The sequence below is a fragment of the Acinonyx jubatus genome, chromosome X, assembly GCF_027475565.1.
Source record: "Acinonyx jubatus isolate Ajub_Pintada_27869175 chromosome X, VMU_Ajub_asm_v1.0, whole genome shotgun sequence".
NCBI classification, from domain to species: Eukaryota; Metazoa; Chordata; class Mammalia; order Carnivora; family Felidae; genus Acinonyx; species Acinonyx jubatus.
In genome coordinates, this window is record NC_069389.1 from 15,040,557 (window position 1) to 15,054,864 (window position 14,308).

At 39.8% G+C, this 14,308-nt stretch overlaps 1 protein-coding gene across 2 annotated transcripts in view; it reads right to left on the minus strand.

Annotated features, from left to right (window-relative positions):
• The window catches only part of ADGRG2 (adhesion G protein-coupled receptor G2), a 121,496-nt gene that overhangs the window by 27,241 nt on the left and 79,947 nt on the right, over window positions 1–14,308 (minus strand). Inside the window, exons 5-13 of one of the 2 annotated variants that reach the window (XM_027054634.2) lie at window positions 13,349–13,387; window positions 13,203–13,226; window positions 11,811–11,849; window positions 9,811–9,852; window positions 7,338–7,391; window positions 3,983–4,035; window positions 3,088–3,143; window positions 999–1,038; window positions 449–486 (exon numbers count right to left, since the gene is read on the minus strand). In XM_027054634.2, coding sequence (XP_026910435.1) covers window positions 449–486; window positions 999–1,038; window positions 3,088–3,143; window positions 3,983–4,035; window positions 7,338–7,391; window positions 9,811–9,852; window positions 11,811–11,849; window positions 13,203–13,226; window positions 13,349–13,387 — 385 coding nt within the window. The remainder of the gene's footprint in view (window positions 1–448; window positions 487–998; window positions 1,039–3,087; window positions 3,144–3,982; window positions 4,036–7,337; window positions 7,392–9,810; window positions 9,853–11,810; window positions 11,850–13,202; window positions 13,227–13,348; window positions 13,388–14,308) is intronic. The other variant, XM_027054635.2, reaches the window with a different exon arrangement.

The following is a 14,308-nucleotide window of genomic DNA, read 5'->3' on the forward strand; positions in this document are numbered from 1 at the left end:
GTCAGGCAATCTCATATTCATCCCTGCACACACCTTTTAATTTCTTTTCTCTTCCTTTCCCATCTTTTCCTTCCCTCTCTCCTTTTTCTCCCAAGCACCATATTATGTTCCTTCTTCTCTGTCTGGCCTATCACTAGACTGGACCACTGGGAGACATTTCTTGGTTATAGTGGTGGCCCTTGGGGCTAAGGACACTGATGATGCTCAGCGTCACAGAACCGGAGGCAATGGCCCAATACCACTCATCCCTCTGTGATTCATAATGAAATGAGAAGATGGATGTGACAGAATAGTGAGTGTTTCAAAGAATAAAAACATATATCCAAAATGTCATTAATATGTATTTATTTTAGAGGAACACATGTAAATTTGCAAGCTAAGACTCCTCAATACTTTATTTCTCATGAGTAGAGAAACAATATGTATAAAAATATTAAAAATGACTCACCTTTGGGCCTCTGCTGTAGCACACACTATAAAATAAGTCTGAAACAAACAAACAACACACACACACACACACACACACACACACACACACACACACACACACATTACTTTGACAGTTGAGAATGTCAGATAAAACAACCCAGGACTAATCACAGCATCACAGAATCTTAGAACCACAATAACCCCCAAGGATCATCCAGTTCACATTCCTATCAGATTCCTGACGCATCATCAAAGCTATTCAGGGCATAAAGGCTCTACTTGCATACTTCTACTGTCCAGGGAACTCACTACCACACAAGGGAGCTCATTCTGGAGCCCTCATTTTAAGAAACTTTTGGCTTTACATGAAGGAAAATCTACCCCCTTGTAACAACTATCCATTGTGCCCAGGTCTGATTTCCGGAGTAACAGAACTAGTCTACTTAGTGTTTTTCACATGACAGATTTGGGGAAGTTTGAATACATTTTTCCTCAGGAACGCAGAGATCCATGCTTTCCCCCAAATAGAACAGTAATTACAAACAAGGTATAGGATGTACAGTGATTACCTCACTTAAGGTTTGCAGGGTTTTGTTTAGCTCTGATCGCCTGTGAATAAAACGAGAGAAAATGACATGAAGGAGATCACTGGTGATGTGAAATTCAAAACAAGTTAGATTGTTAGCAATTAAATTAAGCCTATGGTATTTATTGCCTGCAGTGTTCACTTTGAAGTAACACTGGGTATAATGAGATTCCTATGTGAGAAAAATAAATTATTTCTATGACAAGGGAAACTGACCAGACAGAAGCCGTAGAAGTTCTAGCCAACAGCAAGATATAAATTACGGTTGAACAATCTTGTTACTCATTAGGCTGCTGCAACCCCCAGGCAGCTTCTTCTGGCAGAGGGCCAGAGAAAGAACTGGCCCGAGGGCAAATTTCTGAAAGGGGTCCACCACTCACCATGGGCCCCTGCAACCGCACCTCTCATTTGCACCTCTCATTTCTTCCCTCATTTCTTCCTTGTTCCCTCTCCACCTGCCCCCACCTGCCCTCTAGCACTCTCCAGCACCCCCTTCCCCTCCTCTCCAGAATTTCCCTCTTTCCTCTCCTGCCATCCCACTCAACAACACTTTTATTTCTTCAGTGTGGGAGAGCTTCACGGGAAGTTGGGACAACTTAGATACTTAGAACATCCTTTGGTACCCTGGACAGGTCATGTTCATTGTAGTGATTGTACCATACCGTTACTTGTTTGCATCCTAGGTCTATCCTACCAGACTCCAGATTTCTGGTTCTAAAAATTGGCCTCATGCTGGAACCACCAAGGGAGCATTCAAAAATACCAGTGTCTGCGTCTCAGCCCCCAAATACAGATTTAATTGTTATAGGGTGTGCCTGGGCATCAGAATTTTTTGAAAGCTCCCCAGGTGATTTTAATATGCAGCCAAGGTAGAGAACCACTGTTCTAGAACCAGTTTTCCATCATCAGAGTTGGGTTTATCCCCAAGGCCAAACACATAGTAGGTGCTCAACAAATGCTTCATGGCTTTAAATGAACTCGATATTTCAAGTCTAGTAATTAAGCTGTATTACAAGTATGCAAAACTGTGTTCTATTTATGAATTTGTGAGTTTAAAAAAATGTGTCGTATCACTATTGTTTCTCATCTCAACTTTAAGATACTTCAAGGGCATTGATATCTTCTGCTTTTTATTTCACATATATACTATACTTTGAATAGCTAGGAAAGTTAGATTTTTCTCAGGAGGTAAAAAAAAAAAATAGGCATAAAGGACAGGAATATCACCTCTGCCCATCCCACTTTAACTGTTTGCCACTATAAACTCAGTAGAGCCCTAGAGACGTTTGATATCCACCAGGTAGGCTCTGGGCCTCCTCTCCACCTAGGCATCGCTGAATCATCAAAAGCAGCCAGGTCAAAATGCTAACTGAAAGGAAGACCCTTAAGAGGACCTTTGTTTCCTTTTGTTTTGACCTCAGAGAGGTTTTTTCCTTCAGGGTCGTCCCAGATAGTCCCCAGAGCTTTGGGTTTGTTTCGAAAGTTTATGAAAACCTCATTTGAGAGGTAGCAGCAAGGTTGAGAGAAGACGAATTTTGTCTCTAATGCTGTTTCCCTGCACGAGGGTGAACACATGACGTTTCCCCTCCCAGTGACAGTCAGGTAAGACTGTCTCTGGGCCTGACATTTTGACCTTTTGTCTAACGGGGAGCATCCATGTGTAATGTATTTCTCATTGTCTGTGCTTGTCCTTATAAGCTGCTATCTACCTAACAAAGAGCTCTCTCTGACTTTTGAATGACTGATGTTTCCCGAAAGCATGAACAAACGGTATACCTGCCATCCTACCTTGAACTCTTTCCACCTTTCTGGCTACCAAATCGTATTAAAACTCAAATACCAATTCAAATGGAGCTCTTACATACTTTCAGATCATCTAAGAGAACAGCCTCATAAGGATATTAGGTGATGGCCAGTGACTACCAATGCTAATTTGCTAAGAACTCAAGAACCAATTCTTTATAACCTTCGGGTTTATTTCCTATTCTCGGTTTCCAAAAGTAAAGGTAGCTCAACAAGTATCTTTCCATCGTTGATGTCTTAACTTTTCAATCAAGCAGCAGATTACTCACTTGAGTTCACTTAGAGACAGGACTCCAGATAAGGTGCCATTAGCCAGATTTTGATTCTGTAGAAGCATAAAATCATTAAGAATATAACAAATACCGTGTTTTTTTACACTCTCTAACAAGAAGTTGTTCTCCAGTTTCGTTGGCCACCCAAAGAACTACACCCCAAAGACTGAATGCTAACTGCTTGGAGTATTACCTAGCGAACGATCAAATCCATATTGACTGAGCTAGTTTTCGTTTCTGTATCTCCTTTAAAAATATTCTGAATCAGCAAGTCTAATGTGCTAATTAATTTCGTTATTCCAAGGGTTCCCCCAAAAGAACACTAGTAAAGCTCTCCACAGGAAAGGTCCCGGAGTTAAGTGAAAGATCCCAATGTGAAAAGGGAAACTTAGTAGCAGCCATCACCCCATTTGTAGCACGTAGGTCATTGCCTGGCACATAGTGGGTGCTCAGGAAATATTCACTGAATGAACAATCTACATTTAGCTGGGCTCCTCTGAACCAATCTAGGTTATGGGGAGTATATGCATCCAAATCCCCCATGGGGTGGAACGGGATCAGAATCAGAAGACTGTTCTTAGACCCAATCCATTTCTTATTGCTAGAAGTTTCTAATATAATTTTAAAATTTAAAAGGCAATAGAATTCCATCATATCAACATTCAGCAAGTCTAGTGAAAACCAAAATACGATTATTAAAAAAAATACCATGATTATTATGAAGTCAAACCCTCTTGACAAAGCTAGTGATTCAACAACACATATTTTATTTAATTTTGGTCATAAAAATAAATATGCCAAATACCATAAATAAACTGTACCTTAAACAAATCTTTAAATGCACAGACACTTGCTTTTTAAGTTAGCAATAAAAAAAATCTTTAAAACGTACCTGAGTAACACTGCTTTCTTCATATTGAAACATTATCTCACCTCTAAAAAATGCTAAAAATAAATTTTCAAAACAAAATTTGAGACTTCCATCCTTAGGGCTTAAGGATTACTACAACACAGGAAAAGGATTATCAAATTACTTTATAAACGGTTTCATCGAATTCTTTGTAGGTACTCACAGTTACTGTCTTTTCTAGCAGAAAGGTAGTCAATGACTCAATTTTCAGAAAATGTGAACTATAAATTTTATGTGGGAATGCAGAAAGAGAAAAAACTTGTCTCCTTGTCAAGAAATTCTAATCCTACATGCTTCTCATCAGAGCTTTGTTTCCCATAAAGATACTAACTGGGGGAACTGTGGCTCTAACATTAAAAATCTTTTCGGGCTGTTTTCATTGCCCAATGAAGGAGGGAGGGGAAAAGTGTTTTTCAGCAATTAAGCAATCTTGTGAAAGTCTATTTATTCCTTGCCATTTTGGGTTTTTTTTTTCCCCCTTTAAAATATAGTACCAAATGCAATCTCTCTCCTAGGAACAAAGTTGAGATTTTGCTCTTGAAATCTGAAAAGTGTGCAGGGAGAATCCTTTCTTTAGTGGAATAACTCATTGTGGCTTTCATTCTAGAAACACCAGAAAACTCTACTCTTAAAATGCTCACTTTGGGAAATACAGAACCCATTTTAAGTCAACCTGTTTCCTACAGGATATACTCAGAGGAGCTCAGATTCTATCGGAAAAAAAAGAGAAAATAGAGACTCCTTAACAGAAGCATATTGTGTGCACTTCATAATCTACAGAGACAGATAACTGGCCTCGTAAGCAGAAGGGCAAAGAGGCCATAAAAACTAGAGCAGGTGTCAGCTACCTTTTTCGTGAAAGATCAGATATCTGAGGTTTTGTGGGCCATATGTTCTGTCAGAACTACTCAACTATGCATGAAAGCAGCCAGACCATATGTATGTGAATGACATTGCTACATTCCAATAAAACTTTATTTACTAAAACAGGTGGCAGGCTTTATTTAGACTATGAGCAGTAGTTTGTCGACTCCGGAACTAGAAGGTTGAATGCTTTCTCAGCTCATCTTTTGTAACAACCCAAAGTACAACTGATTCTCATAACCAGGTTGGTCCACTTTCACTTAAAACAGCTGACAAAGGGGGCACCTGGGTGGCTCAGTCGGTTAAGCATCCGACTTCAGCTCAGGTCATGATCTCCTACTTTGTGGGATCGAGCCTCACATCAGGCTCTGTGCTGACATCTCGGAGCCTGGAGCCTGCTTCAGATACTGTGTCTCCCTCTCTCTCTGCCCCTCCTCTGCTCATGCTCTGTCCTTCTGTACCTCTCAAAAATAAATTAAAATGTTAAAAAAAAAAAAAAGAATGACAAAGCCACTAGTCCAGTGATTAACCAGATTCATCCATTCTGGCCACTTTTCTACCGAGAACCTCAACTTCTGCATACTGATATCGAAATCTCACTTGATGCAGTGCATAATTATTAAAAGTAAAGATACTTGACATATACACAGAATTACTCATCCATTTTTGAAAAAATTCTTAGCTCTTAAAATTTATTGAGCGTGTGCATGTGTGTGCGCACCTGCGGACAGCCACAATTTCTCTCCCTCACCCGTCCGTTCTCCAAGTCCATCCTCCGGTCTGGTGGAATGCGTGCTGAGTTTCACAAATGTGCTGGGAGCACAGCGGTAGCAGAAAAACCAGGAAGCCACCACCTTTTGACCCTCAGCCTAACTCTGCCTGGTCGGCTCCCAGTTTTTTCAACAGCCTCCATTTCCATTAAGGAACTCAGACTGGAACCTGCAAGAAGTGAAGGTTTCTAGTTTCTGGCAGGATATCATGGAATTTCTGGTGCCAAAAAAGTTGGTTCCCTGATGAGGCTGTTTTCACCAGACACTAAAACAAATGGTCAATTCAGTTGCTTAATTGGGGAAAACATTACTCCAACCAGCTTCCTGGCATCTGTTATTCAAGATGACCAGTTTTTTTTTTTTTTTGACTAAATGTTCAATTTTCAAAGTTATCAAACATTGTGTAGACACAACACTAAACTAGACATTAGTCACCAGTCCAAAACACAGATGAAGCATAAAAATAATGAAATTATGGAGAATTCAGTAGAGTAGGGTAAGCGAAGATGCAGGGAAGGAGGGAGAGAGAGAGAGACAGAGAGAGAGAGAGAGAGAGAGAGACAATATATGAAAGTGAAATGAACCTAACAAGTTTTTCCCCCTTAATCAAAGCCAGATAATATTTTCCTACGGTATTCTACCTGGTACACACTATCAGCAGAAAGCTCATACGAGGAAATCTCACATGCACACAAACAGAAAATGTTTGTGGACCATTCTTTGAATACAAAGTTTTCTTGTTTTCCAGCACCATTCCAACCTTAACTCATTTTTCCTGAAATTGTTTCCTATGTTTTTCAAACACATTATTAAACAGAACAAAAAGAACAGACTGAAAGGAAAACATTCCCACAAGAATGGTTTTTGAAGACTTTAATATTACAACATACTCCGTTACCTTCCTCTTCTCTCTTGTCACGATCCAGTTCTGACCTGCCACACCACGTGTTTATGTTTTTTACACCTGCTTTCATCGGTTTTAACAAGGAAGGGAACCCAGAGAGCCAAACCGACGTGAGAAAAATGGTTGTTTCATTCCTTCTGGCCCATGGCAGAAGGGGAAATATTCCCATTTCAAAAATAGCGTGTTCTCAAGAGATTTCCATCTTAATTTTAGGAAATAGTGGACAGCGTGGGCTAAAGATGGCAAAATACACTATGGACACTACTGGAATTAGCATCCAGTGAAACTAGGTGGACGTGAGGTTTTCAACATGCTTAGGAGAGCAGTTTATTTTATTTTCGGCAAAAGATGACACCCTGTTTCTAAGCTTTCATATTTAAGGTTCTGTGGAAAAGCTTGAGGGATTTATATACCAGAAGTTGCTTTCAATAATTAAGTTCACTACTTAATATATTCATAAGTCAACCTTAAGGGCATTAGTTATGGATTTAAAGCTATGATGAAAAATAGTTGGTGTGGACCTTCGTGTTCTCATATTAAGTATATGTGCTGCCGAAGCGAGCACATCGTGTTCTCATATTAAGGAAGTTAATCTATCATCTCACTAAGCAATGGGAAGATAATTTCAGGCAGATGTCAAATTTGCTTTTGTCTTCATTTGGGACTTCTTAGTAGCCGGGCGGTATGAAAAGAGACAGATCAGACAGATACACATCACATACTCAACAGGAGAAAAACAAACCTTTGCTCCCCACGGGGCGCATTCACCTGGTAGCGTGTAATGTACATAAGCACTAACCTGAGTCACTGCAAATAGATGACAAATTGCAGACATTTCCCTGGGGTTTGACTCCTGCAAAGAAAACACGACCCAACCGGTTAAACATGTCATCAAGAGAATTCACAAATGTACATATCAAACGTGGACCAAAAATATGCTAAGTTGGCTACAACTGGCTGGATGAATTCCACAAAGGCTAAAGAAACGAGTTTTCGTTTCTTAGTTGGCCAGCTCCAGAACTTCCTTCTTTACTATGGTTCAGTATGTCACTCACTGTCTGATCCCCTACTCCTCCCTAAAAATATTTTTGTCCCATTCCAAATTAATCCCTCCCCTGTCCAATATAAAAAGAACAGTGTGAATGCAAATCCAGTATAGAGACTTTAAATGGAACAGCCCTTACTCAGAGATCCTCCTTCCTTTCCTGGGCAGGGGAGTCCATGAACACTCTAATATTTCCTTGTGCAAATGTATGTAAGAAATAACACCAATGTCATGATGTTATTGCACCTAGGCAACAACGACAAAACTCAAAAACTATTTGCTGAACAACTACCGTATTCGACAGGCTTTGGAATGTTGCAGATACAGACCCTGCCCTCAATGAGCATACAATCTAGGAAGCGATACTGGCCAGAAAATAAACAGTTATGGGGGCGCCTGGATGGCTCAGTCGGCCAAGCGTCCGACTTCGGCTCAGGTCATCATCTCACGGTTCGTGGGTTCGAGGCCCGCGTGGGGCTCTGTGCTGACAGCTCAGAGCCTGGAGCCCGCTCCGGATTCTGTGCCTCCCTCGCTCTCTGCCCCTCCCCCGCTCATGCTCTGTCTCTGTCTCAAAAATAAATAAACATTAAAAAGAAAAAAAAGTCATAGTGAAGGCAAAATGGAGACACAGCCAGGACAACAAACTATACAGGCATACGAAAGAGGCAGAGATGAATGGGAGATGAAATAAGCCATGTGAGGACAAAACATTCCATACATATTCACCTAAAAAGCACTTTCTTCTTTGGTGAAAGGAGACGTACATCTTCTTTGATTTGAAAAGAGCTCCAGGTTTACTCCCCTAAAAATCTTGCCTTCATTAATTTCATCCTTTTGGCGAAGTATAAGAAAACCACAGCAAATGTGAGGGGCAAATGCTCGTCATGTATTCAGCAAAGTGCCAAGAGGGAAAGGTTGTTACGGAGTATTTTGCTGTCCTTGTTAGGTCTGGTTTGGTCAGAATTACGTATGCAATGTCTGATTGCTATTTTATCTCCACTGTGCTTTTTGGGTGCTTAATTGTTTCTGAAGAGAACAACTCTGGACACAGACTAAAATTATAACTTGTGTTTAGTGCATGGGAAATGGTTTCTGCCAGGGTGATTTAGCTGGTGCATAGGCATCACCCTTCAACTAAGAGTTGTGATTCTGGGGGCAAACTGAATTTAGGTGCCAAAAGTTATCTGACGTGTAGAATTCTATACTGTTTCACAGCTACGTTACCCACACCAAAAGATAAAGATTTCGACTTAAGTATACCTGGTTGAGATGGTGGCTAGTTATGCTTTCAGTGTTCTCCAGAACTATGGGTCTAGTCCCCACTAAGCGTTACATTCTATCATCTCTCATCTTTCTCTAAATTTTAGTGGCAGCTTCGTTTCCAGGGGCGTGTGTCTTGGGCTGCTCGTTAATCTTGAGAATTTTCTTTCCCATTGCTAGGGCTGTTATCTGTAATTTCCCCCAAAGTACACAGCCACTGTTCATCCTTTACGTCATGAACGAGACAACTTTGTAAAGGGTCAAATAGTAAGTATTTTAGGCGTGGTGGGCCATATAGTCTCTGTCACAACTACTCAACTCTCCTGTTCACTGTATTGGAAATTCACCACAGATAACATGTCAACAAATGGGCACAGCAGTGTTCCAATAAAACTTTATTTACAAAACTAGATGGTGGGCCATAGTTGCCCCGTAGGCCGTAGTTTGCCAACCCCCATTTTAAATCAACCAGAAGACTTTGTTAAGCAGATCAGGTATCCCTACCCTTGCACTCGGTACTTAAAAGTATATCCCTTTTTTGATTTCAAAAGAGAATGAGGTTCAATCCTCTAAGAATCTTTCCCTCATAAATTCTATCCTGTTGATGACCACTAACACCAGCCCTTTTATCTCCCACGCTTCTTAACCATGTCAGAGACACTTGTGTAGTCTTTTGCCTTTATCTGCATACGTGTTCAGGTTAGTTATCTGTTTGTTTGCCTTGTCTCTCCCCAAGCAAGCAGATTCCTAAGGGTGGGCATTGTATCTGATCATGATTACATAGCCCCAAACGCTTAGCACGACTTCAGGTACCCAGAGCATAAATAGGTAAACATCTATTCATTAAGAACAGATTGCATTTTTAAAAGATAGGAAAAAAAGAGAAAGAAAACATAAATACCAGCCATGTGTTTAATTTTACTTTAGTTACAAAAAAGAAAGTCTTGATATTGATAGTAAGTCATACCTGATGCATTGAAGGTTTTTACTATAGTGATTTTAGTTTTTTCTGCAAAGAAGCAATTTAAATATTAGAGCAGAATTGTTGCTTGTTTTTAAAAAACAATTTGCCACGAGTTATCATTTTAGTGAAGTGCTAAGAAAATCACACTGTTGACACCTTTACGACGCTACTGGTCATCCCAGCAGCAGAATACATGGGAATCGCATACACAGATCATATAGCCTTGGAACAGGGTGGGGCTGGGATTTGGATTCCCATGTTTACCCAGTTATTTCACACCCATTACACCCCCCACTGCTTGTGTAATTCTACTGCACTTTCCATGCGCTGCTGCTAGACAAATCAACGTGGACTTACACTTCAGATAGGTACAATTAAGTAAGTCACTTCGAGTGGCAGGTTGTAAAGAACCGGTGATTCAGAGTAAAAAATGAATGGAAACACAAGATCTAAAATAGTGTATGCTCTACAATCAAGGGAGTGTCCTGCTATTTTCTTTAGGAGCTAATAAAATATTATTGCCATTATAGCGATAAGATAAAATTATTCTCAAAGAGGTTGAAACGATCCAACTACAGTTGTCCAGCAGGCTCACAGCAGACCCAGGACAGAACTGTTCAAACCACAGGCAAATATTAACACACTCAGAAGAAGCAAACCTTAGAAATGTGTTCCCAATGCACATGGACATAGTCCATGGTTCATTTTCCAGATAATGGAGGACCAAGTTCAGAAATCCTTGCTGTAAGGATGGCCAATTAGAAGAGGTGTGTTGGGGCATAGATTTGCAAAGAAGGTCTGTCTCCTAGGGCGAGTGGCAAATTCTGAAGAAAACACAAAGCTCAGGTCTTGGAGAAGCACTTAAGAATGATGACATTACACCAACAGTTGCAGAAACCTCATTTGTGTTATGTGTTACATTGATGAGTTTCCGTTTCACTGTGACTGACCCATGGGCAATGGTTGGTGGTAATCATAGAGGCTGACGGTATTTTGCATTATCAATAAGAATCTTTTAAATATCTTATTTTGTTTGCCCTGATACTTTCCTTCCCAGAGCAAGCAAAACACATCTGTGAAATGAACTTCCGGTTTGAGTAACAAAAGTGCTTTTGGGGAAAAATGTTCAACCTCACCAACAATCAAGACTGTAAAATAGAACCTAAGGAATTGAAAGGTCTAATAATATATGGCATAGTCTCAACTCTGAGCAAAGGTACAGTGACACAGACATTCTCATTCACTGCCGGCACGCATGTTGCTGGGTACAACCTTTCAAGAAGGTAATTGGGCAACACGCAGATCGAGGACCTTAAAATACTCATCACGCTAACCCATTAAATCCAATCCTTGGAATGCATCCTACAGAAATCAGGAATGAATGTAAGATGTTGACACAAGGATGTTCATTGCAACAATTTCTATTAAAAGAGTAGACACAGCTTTAATAATGTTCAACATATGCTACGCAATGGAATATTATCAAGTCATTAAATAGTAAGGGGCAGTGGAAAATACTTAGAATTCAATATGAAGTCAAAAGGGCAAGACATAAAATTCCATATAAACTATGACAATTTTGTACAAGAGATAGATATATACACATATGTGTGTATGTGTATATATGATACATGTATATATGATTCTGAATGGAAATATACCAGTAATAGTCTTAAGAAAGTAATATTAGAGATGATTTCTATTTTTTCTTTGCATTTTTCTATATTCTCCATTTGTTACGAGCTAAGATACATTACGATTATAATGTTTAATGTTATTTTAAATGGAGTGCTATGGCCGTAACAGTTTGGAAGTTCAGGAATGTGATAACACCAGAATTACTGTTCAATGTCAAAGTAAAACGAGTAGTGGCTCAACAAATGAAGGCACAGGAAGTGGGCAAGGAGATAACCTTTAGCAACCCAGAAGACTGACCACACAAGCGAGAAACCCAAGAAGGCAGAGAGGACAAACTATGCTATTTAGAAAGAACTTGATATTACCTGTTTTGTTTAAAGTGGATAATACACTCGAAGTAGCATCTGAAATAATGAAAGAGAAGTGAAGCCTAATTATTGACATGATTAACAAACACGTGCATTGTCTAGGTTCCTTAAACATTTCACTTTTCCCCAAATCCTAGAGAAGTTAGAGAGTTTCGCAAAAGCCAACCGACACTACCAAACGTATTTACTGCTCACCCCGCCACACTGTCCATTCTCCAACCCCCAGACACCATTCCTGAGCAAGTATTCATCCTTTTAAAATGCATTTCTTGAACAGAGGTGATGTGTCTAAAATCGAGCAACACTCCTATAATTATTAGATTGAAATAATCCCATTTATGTTTAATATTTTGTCCCTGTTTTACTCCATTATAATAAAAGTCCCTACGGGATACGATGTTTCCAGTTAATACCAACTTTAAGATATAGCCCTGGGGATGCTGAATGGTACACTCTTAGGAAGCAATCTTTAAGCGATTCTAGTTTAACATTAAAGTTCTTGAACATTACATTTAAGTAATTTTTAGAAACGCCTCATTTTGACCTGTTTCACTGAAAGTTCCGTTGAAAATCTGTTCTAATTGGTATTTCTCTAAATAAAAATCATTCTATAATATATTATTCTGGATGCAACTTTAGGGGTGAAAAGGCATGTATTACATTAAGTAATGTATGACATTACTTAAAAACCCACATACAATGGATTCAAAACCCACTGCCAAAGGTATTTTGAAGGTGTCCTTTCACTGTAAAAAGTAATTAAACATAAAAATGATAGTATCTAGTCCTTCCCATTAGGCCAAGTTGAATTTAAATTTAGTTTAAATTTTGACTGCACAAAGATGGCGGCTGTCTACCCACAGAGCGGGGGGCACAGAATGTGCTCTCCTGTCCACCTGCCTCCAACACAGCCCAGTTCTCTAGGATGATGAAGAAGGCCGGTTGTTGTTTTTTCATGTCAGACTATTTAAAATTGATACAGTCGTCTGGAAAAGGGCTGTCTTTGAACACTCTGTGCCTCCAAATCCATGCCGAAGCATCCTGAGGTCACTGGATGTGCTTTTCACATTTAAACAACCTGCCATATAAAATGTGCCGGCGCTGTGTTGGAGAGCAAGTTAAACAGGGCACTCAAAATGCGATCAATATTTCTCTTCTTTTACAGAACAGTTAGCGTGGGAGGGGGCTGTCCGCCCTCCATGCCAATAAGGATATTTTCATTTGGCCAAAAAGTTTCAGTTGTTCTCCACGGTTGATGGTTTTGGGGGTTTGTTTGATTTGGGGTTTTTTTGTTTGTTTATTTGAATATAAAAACCTTCAACAGCACTCATTATACTTTTATTCACATTAAGTGTTATCCATTTTCACTTGCTTCAGAAAAATTCTTACCATTCAGGCTTGTGGTTTCAACCTCTTTGGCCCCGGGGGGGGGGGGGGTGGGGGGAAACAGTAAAAAGGTTTAATTAAATCACAAACTTAACAACGTGGGTGAAAACTTGGTTTGAAGTTTTTCAAAATCTTGCCTGCAGCAGTACCATTGGAGTAGGGGACAAAACCAACAAGAGATGATTCAGCTGTAAGAGGAAAAATAACAACAAAATTTTCTAGTTAATGCTTTGAGACAATTATTTATTGCATTTTAAAGGAATGAAAACTTTTGAGACGAATTATGCAAACAAGCAGACAACATGCTCTCAGACCCATGTGAATCTGCAAGCCCCATAACCACTCGAGAATATACACTTCATCACAGAATTGCTGAGAAAGAACCCAAGAAGTGGAAGGAGCACAGCTGTCTCCTTTCACAGATGAAGAAGTTGACCCCCCGCTGCCCCAAAGCCTGCCCCTACCTATTGAATATTAAGGAAATAAGTTCAGAAACCACAGCAAAATATGTGACATACTACTTTCAAATCTTTTCAGCCAGAGAATTCTAGAAAACATTTTCTACGTTAAATATTTGTCAAACTACAGGGGCGACTGGGAGGCTCAGTCACTTGAGCGTCCAGCTTCAGCTCAGGTCATGATCTCGCGGTCCGTGGGTTCAAGTCCCGCGTCGGGCTCTGTGCTGACCGCTCAGAGCCTGGAGCCTCCTTCTGATTCCGCGTCTCCCTCTCTCTCTCTGGCCCTCCCCTGCTAGCGCTCTGTGTTTCTCTCAAAATAAAATAAAGCCATAAAAAAAGTAAAAAAAAATTTGTCAAACCACAATCATGAAACATAGCAGCAGATCGGCTCCATTCTGTTAAGAGTGACGCCTGGCAACTCTTCCCATAGTGAATTGAGGATGAAAAATAAATAAATAAAAAAATAAAACAACATTGCTATCACTCACCACTGTACTACCTAATACAATTTCCTAGTAAGTTATTTTAAAATATGGCTGCCACTAAGACAACCAAGTTATAAATTTCCTGTGGAGTACGTCCACTTACGCTAAGAGGTCAATCTACTGCATACATTTTGCATGTTTAAATATTAAAAAGATCCGATGGCTT